Here is a 21933-nt window from a genome sequence, read left to right as displayed (position 1 = left end):
CTGCAGGCTGGCTTCATCGAAGAGGCCCACCACCCTGTGTGGTTGGCCAATCCGATCGTCGTCCCAAAGGCCAACGGGAAGCTTCGGATGTGCATCGACTACACCAACCTCAATAAGGCATGTCCAAAAGACCCCTATCCACTTCCACGCATAGATCAGATTGTAGATTCCACCTCCGGGTGTGACTTGCTATCCTTTATAGATGCCTATTCTGGTTTTCATCAAATCAAAATGGCTAAGACTGATAGGAAGCATATAGCTTTTGTAACAGTGGATGGTCTTTATTGCTATGTTGTAATGCCATATGGACTGCTTAATGCTTTACACACCTTTGCTCATGCAATGAACATCACATTAGGTGATTTGGTTAGAGACATAGTTGAGGTGTATGTTGATGACATCATTGTCAAGACTACAGAATCGAGTTCCCTTCTAGAAAATTTAGCTGAAGTCTTCAACAAACTACGCGCGACCTGCACGAAGCTTAACCCCGAGAAATGTATCTTTGGCATTTTGGCGGGGAAGCTCCTCGGTTTCCTGGTGCCACACCGGGGGATCGAGGCGAACCCGGATAAGATCCGGGCAATCGAAGCAATGAGACCCCCTGCACGACTCAAGGACGTACAGAGGTTGACGGGGTCCCTCGCAGCCCTCAGCCGCTTCATCTCAAGGCTGGCCGAGAGGGCTCTTCCCTTCTTCAAGTTGATGAGGGGGTCCGGTCTATTCACATGGACTGAGGAAGCAGAGCAGGCCTTCCAGGATATGAAGCAGTATCTCACCTCCCTACCGGTCCTAGTGGCTCCGGACCCAGGTGAGACATTGTTTCTGTACCTTGCAGCGACGACTGAAGTGATCAGCACGGTGCTGGTCACTGAGAGGTCCGAGCAACTCATGCAGGGGGCCCCTGTGGTCCCCCCTGTAAGAAGTGGGGGTCCAACCTCCACCAATGTGACAACCGACCCTACTTCAGGGGGTCCGGCCGGGTCCCGACCCGAGAAAGAAACAGAAGACCTGGGGTCCAGTGTGTCCCTAGCTCAGGGAGAAGGGCCCAGTTCCGCTGTCAAAGTCAAGACTATTCAAAAGCCGGTCTATGTGGCAGAACCAACCTGAATTATACCGGCTCAAGTACGCGAGTCCACTCAAGAGGGCTCCGACGTGCTTCAAACGGTATAATCCCTTGGCCTGTCGGGTAACGTCCCGATAAACCACCGATACACAGGATCAAATAAGATTACCTCACACGAAGGTGAGTCCAGAGATACAATCACCATCATATTTTACATCACAGAGAAAATTACATTACAAGGGTTTCCAAAAGAGGTACGAAGTTTCAAATTCATAGAAAAGATTACAAACTGTTAAAACTATGTTTTTTTTAGCAGAGGAAAACATACGCGATGATTACAACACGTCGTTAAGACGGATGTCATGCTAAGCCCGAGCATGACATCACTCGATATCACCAGTGCTGGCCGGGGACGGATTCCATTCCACGGCCCAACCTTCAGTAAGAGCACCGGGCCAAGGCAAGGGAAGAGTAGGGTCTTCAAGACATTACCTGCAGAACATATAACTAGCAAGACTGATTATACTAATACTCAGCAAGGCTTACCCGGGATTGGGTATACTTAGCCCATAACTAGACTTATGAAGGCTTATAATAGTTCTGGGTTAAGTTTCAGCTGAAAAGCAACTAAGAGTAGATCCTTATTTTCAACTTTTAGCTTTCAAGTTCTATGTGATTAACCATTCTAGATAAGCACTTACAACTAAGCAAGCAAGGTAGAGCTCTTTATCTCAACCATCAGTATTATTCATCAAATAGTTGCTCTTGTTACTCTGTGTGATAAAGGGGTTAAGTAGTCTCAATCATCGTGAGAGGCGGACGATTCTGAATCGAATTTAACCTTGCAAGGTAAACCTAACTCACACGCTTGGAACATCCAACGATAGTTCCGAAGCAACCGTTTGCCTTTCATTCCGACTCGTGGACAGGTCCACCACAAGCGACTGCAGGAACATACGCACATCACCCGTGCAGGACATACGTCTGTAGCTCGACTACAAAACCTGTATTCCTGGTTGCCCTTGCAACACGTATTTCCTCAGTCGAACATAAGTAACCAGAAGAAGCAAGACGAGTGGTGGGAGGTATGTCCACTCCTCGGGCTGATTGGTTACTAGGCTTACCGCTTACCATATTCCGCGGCATGTGGCTAGTACTTTCAAATGCTTAACCACCGCTAACACACTCCGCGGCCTTATCAAAATTCAACAACACAGACGGGGTATCACCTCAACCATGATACCTTATAAAACTCCCGTCCGTCATCCTTATAGTGATAACAGGAATGTAAATATTACAATTCCTATATCACGTGAGTGACAGGAAATCACCCGACTTGTACCGGTCCTATTAGCATAGCATCTAGTCGATATGACCTCAGGTGCAATACATTGTTTCCTAGGATTCATGCATCTAGGGTTTCAAGCAATTCCTAAGAACTTAATGCATAGAATACGTAAATAGATATAGATTGCAGTGTAATAAAATAGTGGGTTATGTCCGGGGCTTGCCTTTACTGGTGGGGCTGGGGTTAGTCAAGTTAATAACGTCCGAACTTTGGTTCGGGCCTTCAGAGAATTCCCTGACGAAGCTCTTAGGGTCTTCAGAACAACCTTCTTCTGGTTCCGGGATTAGCTGGTAATTTCCGTTGGCGAGAATGGTCGAATCTACATGATATGCAAGATGGAGTTCAATGGATGCATACACCTTCATCTTAATTCATGGTAAAGTGCAATCCAAAAGGCTAACACTCAAGAACTCATGGTATAAAAAGGAATCTAAGCCTTGAATCATAAGCATTAACTCATGACTATAGCATTAACTTCATTGGAAGCAGAAATTAAGTATTCAAGTTTAAATTAAATTTGAAATTGAATGTGAGCCCTGGATAATTAGGGTCATAAAGTTTTAAAAATTTAAACACAGATCAATTGCATGTTTAAAAGATTCTGACCAAAAGATCTAATTAGATAAACTTTACTGAAAAGACTTAGCTAATTCTACTATAAAACAAATTGAATTGATCAACTTAAGAGAATTTAAATTACAAAACAAACTTAGATTTGAAAATTCCACATCAATTCATACTTAATCTATGGAGATTGCATATCAAAAATCATGATCACAAAGTTAACATGTAGGAACAAAATTGGAACTATAGATAGAATATTACACTCCCATGTCTTAGATTTAACATAGATTCAAAACTATTTGGTTTCATATCAAACTCACTTAATAGAAGTTGTAGAGTCTAAAATCTAGTTTCCAACAAAACTAGTTTTGCAATTTTTGGAATTTCCTAAAATTTTCTATTGAATTTACAAGTCAAAAATACCACTCACATGAAATAACAAGCATCCATTTACCTCTATTTTAAACACAGCACAAACCATATACTTTCATAACATGGTCATAAAACAAAAGTGATAGAGTTTGAAATAAGGATTCAAGTCCAACTAGTTTCACATTTTTTTCAATTTTCTATGATTTCCTAGGAATTTTCAAAGTTCAGCACATTGAAAAGGAAGAAAGGATTGAAAACTTTCATATAAGCCCTTGGAAAGATTTGAGACCTTGCAATGTGGTCCCTATGGCCGGAAACAGGGCACCGGCGGCGGGTTAAGGCCAGATTCCGGCGAGGTGGGGCGTCAAGGGTAGAGAAGAGTTGGCCTACGGGCACTAGGAGCTTGAGGCGCACCGATTGGCGTGCTTGGGAGGAGAGGGGACGGCCGGAGGAGGTCCGCCGGTGTGGAGGCCGAAGGGCGGCGGTGTGGTGGCGCGGGGAACCGGACTACGGTGAAGGAGAGACGCAAGGAGGTGGGAAATGAGCTTCAGGAGGTCCCGGGGCTGCTATTTATAGAGAGGAGGGGGAAGAAGAATGGCACATGGCCGGGCGCCACGGCGGCGGCTCGGGTGGGCGGCGCAACAGGCTCGGGCGGCGGCGGCAGACGCGTGGCGGCACGGGAATGGGCGGGAGGACCAAGGGATAGGGTTGGGGAGGAGATAAGGCGGCGCCTGGGAGTAAGGGGAAGCAAGGGGGCAGTACTGACCGGCCGGAGTTCCGAGGAACAGCGGCGGCGGCGGCGGGAGATAGAAAAACAGAGGAGCAGAAGGAGGGTTGAAGACGACTGGACTGGTTTGCAATTTTCCAAAGTTCTAGGGACCTGTTTGTAAACTAGCGATAACTTTTAAACCAGGGCTCAAAAGGAAAAGTGTTCAAAATGAAAGTTGTAAAACTTTTCAAGATCTACAACTTTGTTTTAGGGTTTGAAATCAAAAACTCGAAGTATGCAACTTTATTTTGAAACTTGGGACTAACTTTAAATTTTATGAAGATTTTGTCCTTGTTAATTATTTTACACATAACTTGGGCCTAAATGCAAGTTTTCAGGTGAGTCATGATTACTTGCATTCTTATAATTTTGGGCCTTAGTAATTTTGAAGATTACTTTTGTAACTCATGCATTTTGCACAAAAGGACTCATATTCTTATAAAATTACACATAGGGTCTTATTTCTACAAATACATCCAACCTTATACAAATCAACACATGCATTACATTTCATACCTAATGTGATACAAATTGACACCTAGGGTGTCACAGCCCTCCCCCCTAAAAAGAATCTCGTCCCGAGATTCGAAGGCAGAAAGAATCAGACGATTAGATTTAGGGATTGGCTTGAAGGAAGTTTGGGAAATTTTGTTGGAGATAAGACTCTGTTTCCCAAGTTGCTTCTTCTTCGGTGTGGTGATCCCATAAAATCTTGTACATCCTAATTGTCTTTCTCCTGGTGACTCTTTCCTTGGTATCCAAGATTTGAATAGGTTGCTCGGTGTAAGATAGATCGGATTCAATCTCAATGGCGCTGGTTTCAACGATCTCCGTAGGTACTTTGATACATTTCTTGAGTTGAGAGATATGGAAAACATCATGAATGGCAGCCAATTGAGATGGAAGGCGGATTTTGTAAGCCACTGGGCCACAGACTTTAAGGATCTCAAAGGGTCCAACATACTGGGGTGTTAACTTTCCTTTTATGTCGAAACGCTGGACACCTTTGGTAGGAGATACTCGGAGATAGACAAAATCTCCTACTTGGAACTGCAAAGGTTTACTTCTTTTATCTGCATAGCTTTTCTGTCTAGACTGAGCTGTTTTGAGATTGGCTTGAATAACCTTGACCTTATCTTCGGCTTCTACAACCAGATCAGGTCCGAAGATTTTGCGTTCACCGGTCTGAGACCAATTCAAAGGAGTTCGACATCTGCGACCGTATAACGCTTCAAATGGAGCCATCTGAAGACTAGATTGATAGCTGTTATTGTAAGAGAATTCGGCCAAGGCAAGACATTTATCCCAGCTTGTACCATATTGTATAACACAAGCTCGGAGCATGTCCTCCAGTATTTGGTTGACTCGCTCAGTCTGTCCATCAGTTTGGGGATGATATGCAGAGCTTCGAATCAGTTTAGTTCCAAGAGCAGACTGCAACTGTTCCCAGAAGCGTGCAATGAATTGGGGCCCTCGATCAGAAATAATGGTTTTAGGGACACCATGCAACCGAACAATTTGATCCAGATAGACTTCGGCATACTTCTTAGTGGTGTAGATAGTACGCACGGGAAGAAAATGAGCCGTTTTGGTAAGTCTATCAATAATTACCCATATAGAATCATGCTTTTGAGGTGTACTGGGAAGACCAACAATGAAATCCATACTAATATCTTTCCATTTCCATGATGGAATGGGTAATGGCTGAAGTGTACCAGATGCCTTGAGATGACTGGCTTTAACTCTCTGGCACGTATCGCACTCGGATACGTACTTAGCAATTTCCCTTTTCATTCTGGTCCACCAAAAATTCTGTCGAAGATCTTGATACATTTTGGTACTACCAGGATGAATAGAGAACTTGGATAAATGTGCTTCATCAAGTATTTGTCGTCGAAGTTGATGATCTTTTGGTACAACGATGCGATTGTTGAACCATAAGACTCCTTGAGAATCAGTACGAAAACACCTGTACTTAACCTCTTCCTGAGATAACCTAGTCTTGATAATTTTGATACCCTTATCATGTAGTTGTGACGTGACTATTTTATCTCGAAGGGTATTCTCGATGGATAAATGATTCAGACTATCTTGAGGAATGATTTCTAAATTGAGTTTTCTCATCTGATTGCAGAGAGTGTCACTGAAGGTTGTCATGGATAAACAGTGACAATGTGCCTTGCGGCTAAGGGCATCCGCAACCACATTGGCCTTGCCAGGATGGTAATGTACCTCAAGATCGTAGTCTTTAATCAGTTCTAACCAACGCCTTTGCCTCATATTCAGATCAGCTTGGGTAAAGATATACTTGAGGCTCTTATGGTCAGTGTAGATGTTGCACTTAGCACCCATAAGATGATGTCTCCAGATCTTGAGAGCATGAATAACCGCTGCTAATTCGAGATCATGAGTTGGATAATTTTGCTCATGATTTCGAAGTGCTCTGGATGCATAAGCAATGACTCGGTTGTTTTGCATAAGAACAAAACCAAGACCAGTTCCAGAGGCATCGCAATAGACATCAAAAGGCTGAGTAGTATCTGGCTGAGCTAGGACTGGGGCAGTTGTCAGAAGTTTTCTCAAAGTGTGGAATGCTTCATCACACTTATCATCCCAGCGGAACTTAACTTCTTTCTTAAGTAGCTCAGTCATAGGTTTGGCTATCTTGGAGAAGTCTGGAATGAATCGGCGATAGTATCCTGCCAATCCAAGGAAACTTCGAATTTGATGGACTGAAGTTGGGGGCTTCCAATCCATAACTTCCTGGACTTTAGTTGGATCAACCAATATGCCTTCACTGGAGATAGTGTGTCCCAAAAATTTCACACTATCTAGCCAAAATTCACATTTTGAGAATTTGGCATAGAGGCGATGATCACGTAGTCGTTGAAGAACGACACGTAAGTGACTGGCATAGTCTTCATTATTTTTGGAATATATAAGAATATCGTCGATGAAGACCACGACGAATTTATCGAGTTCCGGCATAAAAACTGAATTCATAAGATACATGAAATATGCCGGTGCATTGGTAAGCCCAAATGACATAACCAGATATTCATAAAGTCCATATCTGGTTGAGAAGGCCGTTTTTGGAATGTCACAAGGCCTAATCTTGATCTGATGATAACCAGAGCGTAAGTCAATCTTGGAAAAGACCTTAGCTCCAGCTAGCTGATCGAATAAGATGTCAATGCGGGGAAGAGGGTACTTATTTTTGATAGTGACCGCATTGAGTGGACGATAATCAACACATAGCCTTAGGCTATTGTCCTTCTTTTTGACAAAGAGAGCGGGACAACCCCAAGGTGACGCACTTGGGCGTATAAAACCTTTATCAAGAAGATCTTGGAGTTGGATTTTCAATTCAGCCAATTCATTTGGAGGCATACGATACGGCCTCTTTGAAATAGGAGCGGTGCCAGGTTGAAGTTCAATAATGAACTCGATGTCTCTGTCTGGTGGCATCCCAGGCAAGTCGTCTGGAAAGACATCGGGGTACTCACAGACTATAGGAATATCTTTTACCTTGATGTCTGTGATGGCATAAGTGCAAGAGTGCAGATACTCCTATTGGGGCAGATAGAGGGTAGTTGCTCCTTGATGTGGTGAGTCAATCTCGATAACTCGGGAAGAGATGTCTAGCAGTACTCTATGTTCTGCCATCCAATTTGTCCCAAGTATAATATCGATACCCTCTAGGTTTAATAGAATCAAATCAGTTCTGATTTCCTTGCTACCTAATTGAATTGGCACCTTTTTGACCATTTGGCCAGATGTAATTTTTCCTCCAGGGGTAGAGATCACATATGACCCCTTAGTAGGGCAAAGATCAAGTCCTATTCGGGTACTGCAATCGTTACTAATGAAGCTATGGGTTGCTCCTGAATCAAATAATGTAACAACTGGTTTGTGGTGTACCGAGAATGTACCCGTCATGATAGGAGCTCCATCTGGAAGTTCTGCGAGGGTAGTGAAGTTGATTTGTCCTTGTCGGACTTGCATCATCGGCCTCTTACCCTTGTTCTGGTCATTCTGACTAGAACTCTGCCCTTGATTAAGCTTCTTGGGCTGCGGACAATCTCTCATGAAGTGATCCGCACTTTCGCAATTGATACCGTGATTGGTACTGCTTCTCTGTTGGACTTGTTGAACAGTTGGCCGTGGGCCAATTTGTTGTGGTTGTTGTAGAGGTACAGGAGATTGATACTCTCCTTGTTGTTGAGGCGGCCTGAAAACCAGTTTGCCGATCCGGGTATTTTGCTGTGGCGCTCTAGGCGCTACATTCGGAATCGACTGATACTGCGGGGGTTGAATGCTTGCAGGTCCAGCGGAGATCCTTCGCTTCTTTTCGGCACGGTGTGCCGTAATACAATCCTCTTGAGTTAGTGCCATGTTGGCCAACTCACTGAAAGTATTCGCCTTGACAAGATTCAGATGTTCTTTGAGCTTAGTATTCAAACCTCGACGAAAACGATCTTGCTTCTTGGCATCATTATCAGCATGATAGCCCGCGTACTAACACAGGTGATTAAAAGCCTGTGCATACTGCAGTATAGTGCGGGTGCCTTGAGTAAGTGCCAAGAACTCATTCAGTTTCCGTTCCACCAGCCCTTCAGGTATATGATGTGCCCTAAAGGCATTCTGGAATTCTTCCCAGGAGATAACATGGCCATCAGTTTGCATAGCACAATAATTATCCCACCAAATACGGGCAGCTCCGTGCAATTGTTGGGCAGCAAAATGAGCCTTGTTGGAGTCCGCACATGGGATCGTAAGAAGAGCAAACTTAGATTCAATGGTGCGAAGCCAGGCATCGGCATCCAAGGGCTCCTCCGCTTTGCTGAACAGCGGGGGCTGAGTACTAAGAAAATCTTGATAGGTTGCTACCAGAGGTTCATCACGACCTCGTGACTGCTGGTGTTGTTGATTCTGCTGTGCTTGTGCTAATAAATTGAGAAGTTCAGTCTGCCGAGCCATAACCTCGGCTAGATGTGAAAATGATAGGGATGGTTGTTGGGGATTGCTGGATTGATCTGCCCGGAAACCTTCCGGGGTTCCATGTGTGACTCCAACCATTTGAAACAAGAATTCAGATGATAAAATTTATTTACCTTGTTGAAGACTTACAAGGTAAATAAGACGAGACACTGATTCGGATATAGCAAGGGCTGGAAAGCAGAAGGATATTTAAAAGGCTTGTCCAACACTATCACAAGAATCCCGTTAACCACACCAAAGATCAACATCCTACCACACATCCTTAGAAGAACCAAAACACACATTGTATGATGTATTTAATGATGAGTTATGCATGCACGTTCTAATCGTCCTCACAAACCAAAAACAACTACCGAATATCTTCGGACTTACGTGGTTAGTTTCGGTGGCATTATACATACGTCTCTCACTATTAACTAGTTGATAAACCCTATCTGTCCTAGTTTCGTATTCGTGGTTAGTGTACCTGTGACAGTTCGTATACTTGTAATGCTAGACCTATATTTTGTTAGCGTGAAATATATGTTTGTTTGTATAAAGCTTATGTGTGTTTATGTGAAGCTTTTGAAAATTTAAAGTATAAGTAAAAAGGGTATTTTTGTAATTATAGAAAAACCTAGGGTTGTTTTTGCAAAATGTATTTGGATTAGGGTAATTTCAAAATAAGTGAAAGGTGGTTTTGTAAACATGTTTTTTCTTATTTTATGTTTTGTAAAAATATATATTATTTATCCGAAAGTTTCATCTGAAATGTGTGTGGTGAAGTGTGTAAAAATTTTGGGTAAAGTGGTAAAAATAAGGGTATTTATGTGATTTTATAAAAGTACAAGTCCTTTTATGCAAATGTTTCATTTACAAAAGTAACTTTCAAATTTACTTAGGGCTAAAGTGTAAAAAGTGCAAGTCATCATGACATGTCTATCCAATCATAATGACGAGTCTATCCCGTTATTATGACGTGTCATAAATGCTTGCATTTAGGTCCTGAATTTTATAAAGTTTCACTCTTTAGGACAAAGGCAATACAAACCCGACTTTTGTTCAAAAATTCACGTGTAAAAATATAAGTTTTGAGTTTTTGAACTTGAGCCCTAAAGCAATGTTGTAGAGTTTGAAAAACTCTCCAACTTTCGTTTTGGGCATTTCTTCATTCGGGTTTTAAATCGATGGGAGATTTTGTTTTACAAATAGGTCCCTGCATTTCTCTGATTTTACGTATAAGCCCTTGGGGAAATCCCATCTGTCTTCGTTCTCCCCTCTTCCTTATCCTGGCGCCTCCCCTCTGTTCCTTTATCTCCACCGGCGGCACATGCTCTGGTTTCTATTTTCTCTCCACTGTTCTCTCTCTCTCTCCCTCTCTCTCCTCCAAACGCAACAGGCGAGCGGCTCTGCACGGCAGTGGGCAGGCGGCGACGGCAGGCGCTGGGCGCCGGCAGTGCTGGGCGGCTGCGCGTGAGCGAGCTCCTGCGCAGGGCAGCAGCGCGCGGGAGCTGGCGGCGGCTTGCGCGAGCGGGAGCAGGAGCGGCGCTGCGCAGGCGCGCGGGGCCGGGACGGCTCGAGAGCGGAGGCCGCGCGCGTGGGAGAGGGCTGGCGGGCCAGCAGCGCGGATTTGGGCGGCAGCGGTGCGCAGCTCGGGCGGCCGGCCGCGGGAGGAGCAGGCGCCGCAGTTCGGTGCAGCGGGCAGCTGCAGGCGGCGCGAGGCGGCGTCAGCACGAGGAGCGGGCCGGCGCTGGCGGCCCGAGCGGCTGGAGCGGGGGTGAGCGCGGCACAGGTGCAGGCGTGCGCGGGCCAGCGGCACAAGGCGGGGCCCGAGCGGCTGGAGGTGCGGCCCAGGTGAGCGCGCGGGCAGGCGGACGCGCGGGGAGCAGAGGCGCAGCGCGCGTGGCGCGGCCCAGCGTGGGCCCAGGAGCGAGCGGCGGCGGGCGCTCGGGGCCGAGCGAGCTCGAGGCGGGGCGCGCAGCGCGGCAGAGGGAGCAGGCGGCGGCTCGGCACGGTTTTGGGCGGAGCCTGGCACAGCGCAGAGGCGGGGCACGCGCGGGCTCGGGTGGTGCGCGAGCGGGCGCGAGCTGGCGTGCGGGGCTGGGCAGGTGTGTGCGCGGAGGGCCAGGAGCAGAGCGTCACAGACGGCGCTGGCTCGGCCGAAGCGGCGGAGCGCAAGCGCGAATGCGGAGCGCGTGTGGAAGTCGGCGGTGCAGGTGGAGCCGCGGAGCGGCTGCGGTTCGGGTGGGCGAGCGACGGCACCACGGTGGCCGGCTGCGGCTCGCGAGCGAAGACGCGCTGGCGGCGTGCAGCGCGGAGCGCAGAGGTGGAGCAGTAGCACTGGGCCAGTGTAGGCGTGCGATTGCGGCTCGGAGTGAGCGCGCGCGACGCGGGAACAGGCGTGTGCGGGCCCTGGCGTCAAGCGAGCACGAGAGCGGGAGCGACATGGTTTAGGCAATGCAGGAGCTTGTGTGCTGGAGAGCCGGTGCAGGTGCTGGAGCGGCAGGAACGTGAGCGGCGCCGAGCGGGTCGCGCGAACGTGCGCGTAGTGACGCACGGAAGCTGGCAGTATGTGCTGGTGTTGGGCAGCCGGAGCAAGCACAGCACAGATGCGGCGCGACAAGGCCGAGGCGACGCCGGTCCAGCAGATGAGGAGGAAGAGGAGCAGCAGCACGAGGTGGTCGAGGCGGAAACAGCGGCGTGGGTTTAAAAGCAGCTGGTCCGCAAACAGCATGGCGTCCAGAGTTTCCTTCCAGGATTTGACCACGTCGAGTGCTCAGCGTGGAGCGGCGGAAGCCACAGATAGTGATGCGGCTACGAGTTTGGCGAAGCGAGTCGGAAGGAGGGGTTGTGGAACGAAGGCAGCAGTTAGGCATGACGAGCTCGGAGGCACCTCGATGCAATCAAGCACGGCAACCCTGCCCGGCAAGCTTTTTCGCCAATCACGGAGTCTCGTCATCGTCGAGCTTTTCTCATCGCCAATCCTGTTTGCCACGGGAAATCACTTTCCGCCCATTCTTCTCCACAACTAAAGCTACCCCAAGGTTTGCCCTGATTCACTGAAACTTCTTAATGCCGGCGACTCCTTTGCCGGGATATCATCGTTAACATCATGTTATCTGTTTTCCCGAACCAGGGACTTGATTGCTATGTTTTAGAAAGTTCTAGGGTGTTCTTTGTAAAATTTCCAAAGCTTTCTGTATTTCAAATCGATGAACTTCTACATTTCATAGATTTTCATAGGAAGTTCATAAAAATGTAAAATCAGTTCCGTTTGAAACCGTAAGTCAAAACCTGTAAGTTTTATGTTGTGATCTTGAGTGAAAGTCTTTGATGTGTGGTTTAGGTCAAATGTTAAGGAATGAATGTTTTGTTGTGCTTTATATTGTATGCTTGTGTTATAACTGAAAAGTAAGCCATAGAATATAGTTCTTAAATAGAAATATGTGATGTTTCGTTAAACCTTTCATACGAGTGCTCATATCCCTGCCATTAAGACATTGTCCCCATCTCGATTGCTATTTCTTTAGGTTCCTTGTCGTATAAGGATCCCCGTTAGTTCTTGTGTGTCAGCTACTTAGCCAAAACATCTCTGCGGCTATGCTTCAGCGTTGGCTACTAGTTCAGCTGCTAAGCATCCGCTTTTCTTGAGTCTAGGATGTTTCTGTGTAACAGCTGTCAGTCGATACTTCTATCATCGACCGATTAGCTGATATAGTTGTTACCTTTCTAGTATCGGCTACTGCCGATACAATTCTTTTGATCTGTTCTATATCGACTGCATAGAGTCGATATATCGGAGATGCACACACGATCTTAGAGTTCTTCCTATCGACCGACCCAAGCCGATTCTAGTTGTTTTCCGTATCGGTCAAACACGGCCGATCGATCCTTAGTTGCCCCATCCATATCCACACACTTCTATCAGTCGATTTATCGACTGAGAGGTCGACTTTATACTTATCGGTCGCATACCCTTAACCACACTCCATTCGGCTATACGTCACTCAATTGTTGTGCTAACGTAATCGAGTCGATACAACCACACTTAGTTACCTAGAATAACACTTAAGCACATCTTAGTTAAGACCATTGCTTTAGGAATCATCCTTCTGCCAAGGTAATCGATGCTTTCATCGATCATCTAGGAACCCGATGCACCTTTCCATCGGCTAAACCCTCATTGTTTCCAATCGGCTCTGTTACAATCTTCAACAAATAGCCGATCATAATTAGATGTCCTCTTAAAACTCTATCTAAGTTTAGTTTCAGATCTTTCGGTTGATATGTGAATAGTGTGTTATATGAATGCTAGGTTGCAATTGTATTGTGAAGTAAGGTAGTGTTATGTGCACGCTTTGAATGTAATGTCACATTGCATGTAGATACGATTACTTCGGCAACGGTACCTACGAGATCTCCCCGGAGTCTACGGAGGATGTTCCTGAAGACCAAATGAACGTCACCAAGAGATCAACTGAAGCCCCGAACCAAGTTCGGAAGATAACAACACTAACATCTCTGACTTCAGTCCCACCAGTAAAGGCAAGCCCCGGACATATCCCACTACTTTATTTACACTGCAATCTATGTCTATTCATATTATATCTTGCATTAAGTCTAGGAATTGAAGTGAAACCCTAGATGCATGAATCCTAGGAATCCAATGTAATGCTCCCGAGTCCTTAACGGATAGATGCTCCGCTAATAGGACCGGTAGAAGTCGGGTGATTCCCTGTCACTCGCGCGATATAGGAATTGTAATGTTTACATTCCTGTTATCACTATAAGGATACCGGACGGAAGTTCTGTGAGGTATCATGGTTGAGGTGATACCCCGTCTGTGTTGTTGAATCTGTTAAGGTCGCAGCGTGTGGAAGTGCGGGTTAAGTGTTTGAAAGTACTAACCACATGCCGCGAAATATGGTAAGCGGTAAGCCTAGTAGCCAATCGGCCCGAGGAGTGGACATACCTCCCACCACTCGTCTTGCTTCTTCTGGTTACTTATGTTCGACTGAGGAAATACGTGTTGCAAGGGCAACCAGGAATACGGGTTTTGTAGTCGCGCTACAGACGTATGTCCTGCACGAGTGATGTGCGTATGTTCCTGCAGTCGCTTGTGGTGGCTCTGATCCACGAGTCGGAATGAAAGGTAAACGGTTGCTTCGGAATGACCCTGTGGTGTTCCAAGCGTGTGAGTTAGGTTTACCTTGCAAGGTTGAATTTCGATTCAGGAATCGTCCGCCTCTCACGATGAAATGAGACTGCTTATCCCCTTTTCCACATAGAGTAACAAGAGCAATATTATGGTTATCAAAGATGATGCTTGACCAAAGATTATACCATGCTTGCTTAGATATAGGTGCTTACTTAGAATGGATAATTAACTAGAATCTGAAAGCTAAAACTTGAAATTAAGGATCTACTCTTTGTTGCTTTTCAGCTGAAACTAAACCCAGAACCATTATAAGCTTTCATAAGTCTAGTTACATGGCTAAGTATACCATAACCAGGTAAGCCTTGCTGAGTATTAGTATACTCAGCCTTGCTAGTTTTATATTTTTCAGGTAAAGCCTTTGAAGACCCTACTCTTTCCCTGTCATGGCCCTGTGCTCTTCCAGAAGGTTGGTCCGTGGAATGGGATCCGTCCTCGACCAACATTGATGATACGAGTGATGTCGTGCTTGGGCTTAGCATGACATCCACCTTGACGACGCGCTGTAATCGTCGTGTATATTTTCCTCTGCTAAAAACCATAGCTTTACAATTTGTAATGTCTTTTCTAAATTTAGAACTTCGCACTGCTTTAAGAAACTCTTGTATTGTAATTTTCCTGTGATGTAAAATTTGATGGTGATTGTATCTCTTGACTCACCTTCGTGTGAGGTAACCTTATTTGATCCTGTGTATCGGTGGTTTATCGGGACGTTACCCGACAGGCCAAGGGATTATACCGTTTGAAGCACGTTGGAGCCCTCGGGAGTGGACTCGCGTACTTGAGCCGGTATAATTCAGGTTGGTTCTGCCACAGTACCTGCAGAAAACCACAATATATATCCAATGAACCTTTCATGCCAGCACGTCATGAAAGCGTTCCCATTCATTACTGTTCACTATAGAAACAGCATGTGTACAATTACCGCCGTACAGACAACGTTAACATACGTTATCGAGATAACGTATTCACGGGGGTACCGCAAAATGCGGGGGTGTTGCTGTTCATACCCCGTACCTAACTATATACTCCCAATGTAATCAACCGAAGTTGGTACATTGGCAGCATCTCAAGTAGGCCACTGCTTGAGAAACAGCGTTCGGTTCGCATCACCGACGGGAAGGCCAAGCTCCCTCAGTTGGCTGAGGATCCTTACCTTCTTACCTCACGATCGAAGGTGTCGTTATAGAAAGTAAGGTTGGGTTGTGCATGAATTTAAGTTTTGATGGAAAAGTAATGCTGGTAGTTAGGGTTATATACATATACTATAGCCACCTCTATTTCCCTTATAAGCATTACCCTAGGGCTTTACGTGCTAAGCTCAATCCTTAACGAATCCAACGCGGTTTTGCCAAACATTTTGGTGGTCAAACTTTTATACTGAAAGCATTTTTAAGGTAAAATGTATCTCCAGAGTAACCTTATAGCTCTAATACCAGCTGTGGCAGAACCAACTTGAATTATACTGGCTCAAGTACGCGAGTCCATTCAAGAGGGCTCCGACGTGCTTCAAACGGTATAATCCCTTGGCCTGTCGGGTAACATCCCGATAAACCACCGATACACAGGATCAAATAAGGTTACCTCACACGAAGGTGAGTTCAGACATACAATCACCATCACATTTTACATCACAGAGAAAATTACATTACAAGGGTTTCCAAAAGAGGTACGAAGTTTCAAATTCAGAGAAAAGATTACAAACTGTTAAAACTATGTTTTTTTTAGCAGCGGAAAACATACGCGATGATTACAACACGTCGTTAAGACGGATGTCATGCTAAGCCCGAGCATGACATCACTCGATATCACCAGTGCTGGTCGGGGACGGATTCCATTCCACGGCCCAACCTTCTGTAAGAGCACCGGGCCAAGGCAAGGGAAGAGTTGGGTCTTCAAGACATTACCTGCAGAACATATAACTAGCAAGACTGAGTATACTAATACTCAGCAAGGCTTACCCGGGATTGGGTATACTTAGCCCATAACTAGACTTATGAAGGCTTATAATAGTTCTGGGTTAAGTTTCAGCTGAAAAGCAACTAAGAGTAGATCCTTATTTTCAACTTTTAGCTTTCAAGTTCTATGTGATTAACCATTCTAGATAAGCACTTACAACTAAGCAAGCAAGGTAGAGCTCTTTATCTCAACCATCAGTATTATTCATCATATAGTTGCTCTTGTTACTCTGTGTGATAAAGGGATTAAGTAGTCTCAATCATCGTGACAGGCGGACGATTCTGAATCAAATTTAACCTTGCAAGGTAAACCTAACTCACACGCTTGGAACATCCAACGATAGTTCCGAAGCAACCGTTTGCCTTTCATTCCGACTCGTGGACAGGTCCACCACAAGCGACTGCAGGAACATACGCACATCACCCGTGCAGGACATATGTCTGTAGCGCGGCTACAAAACCCGTATTCCTGGTTGCCCTTGCAACACGTATTTCCTCAGTCGAACATAAGTAACCAGAAGAAGCAAGACGAGTGGTGGGAGGTATGTCCACTCCTCGGGCTGATTGGTTACTAGGCTTACCGCTTACCATATTCCACGGCATGTGGCTAGTACTTTCAAATGCTTAACCACCGCTAACACACTCCGCGGCCTTATCAAAATTCAACAACACAGACGGGGTATCACCTCAACCATGATACCTTATAAAACTCCCGTCCGTCATCCTTATAGTGATAACAGGAATGTAAATATTACAATTCCTATATCGCGCGAGTGACAGAAAATCACCCGACTTCTACCGGTCCTATTAGCATAGAATCTAGTCGATATGACCTCAGGTGCAATACATTGGTTCCTAGGATTCATGCATCTAGGGTTTCAAGAAATTTCTAAGAACTTAATGCATAGAATACGTAAATAGATATAGATTGCAGTGTAATAAAATAGTGGGTTATGTCCGGGGCTTGCCTTTACTGGTGGGGCTTGGGTTAGTCAAGTTAATAACGTCCGAACTTTGGTTTGGGCCTTCAGAGAATTCCCTGACGAAGCTCTTAGGGTCTTCAGAACAACCTTCTTCTGGTTCCGGGATTAGCTGGTAATTTCCGTTGGCAAGAATGGTCGAATCTACATGATATGCAAGATGGAGTTCAATGGATGCATACACCTTCATCTTAATTCACGGTAAAGTGCAATCCAAAAGGATAACACTCAAGAACTCATGGTATAAAAAGGAATCTAAGCCTTGAATCATAAGCATTAACTCATGACTATAGCATTAACTTAATTGGAAGCAGAAATTAAGTATTCAAGTTTAAATTAAATTCAAAATTGAATGTGAGCCCTGGATAATTAGGGTCATAAAGTTTTGAAAATTTAAACACAGATCAATTGCATGTTTAAAAGATTCTGACCAAAAGATCTAATTAGATAAACTTTACTGAAAAGACTTAGCTAATTCTACTATAAAACAAATTGAATTGATCAACTTAAGAGAATTTAAATTACAAAACAAACTTAGATTTGAAAATTCCACATCAATTCATACTTAATCTATGGAGATTGCATATCAAAAATCATGATCACAAAGTTAACATGTAGGAACAAAATTGGAACTATAGATAGAATATTACACTCCCATGTCTTAGATTTAACATAGATTCAAAACTATTTGGTTTCATATCAAACTCACTTAATAGAAGTTGTAGAGTCCAAAATCTAGTTTCCAACAAAACTGGTTTTGCAATTTTTGGAATTTCTTACGATTTTCTATTGAATTTACAAGTCAAAAATACCACTCACATGAAATAACAAGCATCCATTTACTTCTATTTTAAACACAGCACAAACCATATACTTTCATAACATGGTCATAAAACAAAAGTGATAGAGTTTGAAATAAGGATTCAAGTCCAACTGGTTTCACATTTTTTTGAATTTTCTATGATTTCCTAGGAATTTTCAAAGTTCAGCACATTGAAAAGGAAGAAAGGATTGAAAACTTTCATACAAGCCCTCGGAAAGATTTGAGACCTTGCAATGTGGTCCCTATGGCCGGAAACAGGGCACCGGCGGCGGGTTAAGGCCAGATTCCGGCGAGGTGGGGCGTCAAGGGTAGAGAAGAGTTGGCCTATGGGCACTAGGAGCTTGAGGCGCACCGATTGGCGTGCTTGGGAGGAGAGGGGATGGCCGGAGGAGGTCCGCCGGCGTGGAGGCCGAAGGGCGGCGGTGTGGTGGCGCGGGGAACCGGACTACAGCGAAGGAGAGACGCAAGGAGGTGGGAAATGAGCTTCAGGAGGTCCCGTGGCTGCTATTTATAGAGAGGAGGGGGAAGAAGAACGGCACATGGCCGGGCGCCACGGCGGCGGCTCGGGTGGGCGGCGCAACAGGCTCGGGCGGCGGCGGCAGACGCGTGGCGGCACGGGAATGGGCGGGAGTACCAAGGGATAGGGTTGGGGAGGAGATAAGGCGGCGCCTGGGAGTAAGGGGAAGCAAGGGGGCAGTACTGACCGGCCGGAGTTCCGAGGAACAGCGGCGGCGGCGGCGGGAGATAGAAAAACAGAGGAGCAGAAGGAGGGTTGAAGACGACTGGACTGGTTTGCAATTTTCCAAAGTTCTAGGGACCTGTCTGTAAACTAGCGATAACTTTTAAACCAGGGCTCAAAAGGAAAAGTGTTCAAAATGAAAGTTGTAAAACTTTTAAAGATCTACAACTTTGTTTTAGGGTTTGAAATAAAAAACTCGAAGTATGCAACTTTATTTTGAAACTTGGGACTAACTTTAAATTTTATGAAGATTTTGTCCTTGTTAATTATTTTACACATAACTTGGGCCTAAATGCAAGTTTTCAGGTGAGTCATGATTACTTGCATTCTTATAATTTTGGCCCTTAGTAATTTTGAAGATTACTTTTGTAACTCATGCATTTTGCACAAAAGGACTCATATTCTTATAAAATTACACATAGGGTCTTATTTCTACAAATACATCCAACCTTATACAAATCAACACATGCATTACATTTCATACCTAATGTGATACAAATTGACACCTAGGGTGTCACAGTCTACTACGTCAGTGAGGTCCTACATGAAGCAAAGGCCAGGTGTGCCGAGACGCATAAGCTCCTTTATGCTATACTCATTGCATCCCCGAAGCTCCGCCATTATTTTCAGGCCCACAAAATCGCGGTGGTAACCGCTTACCCGTTGAGGACCATCCTCCACAACATCAATGCCACAGGCAACATTGCCAAGTGGGCTGCAGAGCTTGCTGGGTTTCAACTCGACTTCCAGCCCTGCCATGCCATCAAGAGTCAAGTGCTTGCCGACTTCGTTGCAGAGTGGACTTCTACACCTTGCTTCCCTGGGGATCCGGACCATGGTTCGGACCCCCCACCTCCAGAGGTCAGGGCTCCGGTGTTCACCGGACCCCACTGGACGATCTTCTTCGATGGGTCCGCACGCAACAAGAAGGTTGGAGCTGGCATGGTCCTCATCAACCCAAATGGCGAACAAGTGAAATATATGGTGCTCCTCGACTTTGAGGCCACCAACAACATGGCGGAATATGAGGCCCTGATCTTCGGATTGACGGTGGCCCTATCCCTAGGGTCCGGGAGCTCCTGGTCAAGGGAGACTCCCAACTCATCATCAAGCAGGTCCGGGGGGAGTGCAGTTGCAACAATCCCCAGCTCGCAGCATACCTCATCCAAGTGAGGAAGCTGGAGAAGGATTTCGATACACTGGAACTACAACACGTTCCACGTGAGGGCAACTCAGTGCAGATGCACTTTCCACGAGGGCATCAACTCAGGCATCCATGCCAGAGGGCGTCTTTCAAAGACGGCTACTGAAGCCATCCATCCAGCCTGCGGAACTGGGCGAAGGGGGTCAGTCTAGCACCTCGAAGCTAGCGGTCCCGGCGGCGCTCCATCCGTGGGGTCCGCCAAGGATTGTGTGCACCCTCGAGGATCCCGAAGACCTCGAGGAGCAGCACCCAATTTCTCAGGGGGGTCCCAATGCTTGGATCTCCGAGATCCGGGACTACCTGAAAAACAACTTCCTTCCTGAAGACCAAGCATCCGCTGAGCGCATAGTGTCATTGGCTAAGCGATACGTGGTGGTAGAAGGGGATCTCTACCGCCGTGACGCCAATGGCATCCTCATACGGTGCATCACCCAGGAAGAGGGCGGCAACTTGCTCGCAGAGATCCATGGAGGCGAGTGCGGAAGCCATTCTTTATCCCGCACGCTGGTCGGTAAAGCCTTCTGGCATGGCTTTTACTGGCCGACAGAGCTCCAGGATGCAGCTGAGCTGGTAAAGAACTGCAAAGCATGCCAGTTCCATGCAAAGCAGATACACACTCCAGCTCAGGCTCTGCAAATGATTCCACCCTCTTGGCCTTTCGCTGTATGGGGGTTGGATATCTTGGGACCTTTCCCCAGGGCCGTCGGCGGGTACCGGTACCTCTACGTTGCCATCGACAAGTTCACCAAGTGGCCGGAAGCAACCCCTGTGGTCAACATCACCAGGCATCAGCAATTGCGTTACTCAAGTCAATTGTGTGCAGGTTCGGGGTCCCGAACCGAATCATCACCGACAACGGGACCCACTTCAAGAGCCAGCACTTTCAAGAGTACTGCGAGGACATCGGCATCCAGCTCTGCTTCGCTTCTGTAGCTCATCCCAGAAGCAATGGCCAAGTGGAACGGGCTAATGCTGAGATACTCAGGGGGCTCAAGATTCGCACCTACAACGATCTTGAAAAGCATGGTGCGAAGTGGGTTGACCAACTTCCAAGCGTACTATGGGGGAACCGGACCACACCTAGCCCAGCGACCGGGGAGACCCCTTTCTTCCTGGTCTACGGGGCCGAAGCATGCCTTCCCTCGAAGATCACCATGGGCTCACTATGAGTCCAAACCTTCGATGAGGAATTGCAGGAGCGGCAGTGTCACCAAGATGTGGACCTCGTCGACAAGCGAAGATGGCGAGCAGCAGTCCAAAACGCACGATACAACCAAGGGCTCCGGCGTTACCATCAACGGTTCGCGCATGGTAGGGAGCTCCGGGTCAGGGACCTAGTCCTACAGCGAATCCTGAACCGAGAGGGGCTCCACAAGCTATCCCCCCAGCTGGGAGGGCCCCTTCAAAGTGTCAAAGGTGTGCCAACCTGGATCTGTTCGCTTAGCTACGGAGGAGGGCGTGCAACTACCCAACCCCTGGAACATTGAGCACCTCTGTAAGTTTTATCCTTAGGGGCTTAGCTAATAGTAAATTTTTTCCTTTGTAAATGGTAGCACCCTGTGCGGACCAGGGCGGTGGAGGTCCGTCCTTGTAAACCCAGCCCCTAGCTTTCATCGCGCGTTCTATCTGTACCAACGTATCAAGGAAAATTTTATTCTCCGCTTGCCTTCGAGGTTTATGCAATTCAGTTTCTTTTCTTGTTTCTTGCTTACCCTAACCCCCACGTGGTCCATTATCCATGTACTGTGCCTAAGGCCTGAATTGAGTTGCTGGGTTGTGTCTCCACCCAGGACCTCTCCTTCACATGATGAAAGGGTCCGATCTTCTAGGGACCAGCTTCGGGGAAGCGTACTTGCCCTCAGAGGGGTCCAGAGTTGTGTAGCCGCTTAGCCTGGTTTTTACCCTAAGCCTGCAC

The 21933-nt window shown here is 46.2% G+C and overlaps 1 protein-coding gene across 1 annotated transcript; it reads left to right on the top strand.

The window, feature by feature from the left end:
* Positions 1 to 594: 594 nt before the first annotated feature.
* Positions 595 to 21826, top strand: LOC112890351. The gene is made up of 4 exons (XM_025957256.1): positions 595 to 918; positions 19445 to 19881; positions 20842 to 21073; positions 21809 to 21826. Exons 1-4 carry the CDS (start codon positions 595 to 597, stop codon positions 21824 to 21826), a joined length of 1011 nt encoding a protein of 336 aa, XP_025813041.1.
* The last annotated feature ends 107 nt before the right edge of the window (positions 21827 to 21933 follow it).

This window comes from Panicum hallii, chromosome 4, assembly GCF_002211085.1.
Source record: "Panicum hallii strain FIL2 chromosome 4, PHallii_v3.1, whole genome shotgun sequence".
Classification (NCBI taxonomy): domain Eukaryota; kingdom Viridiplantae; phylum Streptophyta; class Magnoliopsida; order Poales; family Poaceae; genus Panicum; species Panicum hallii.
Note: the sequence above shows the minus strand (reverse complement) of the source record. Positions and strands in the feature narration are given on the sequence as shown.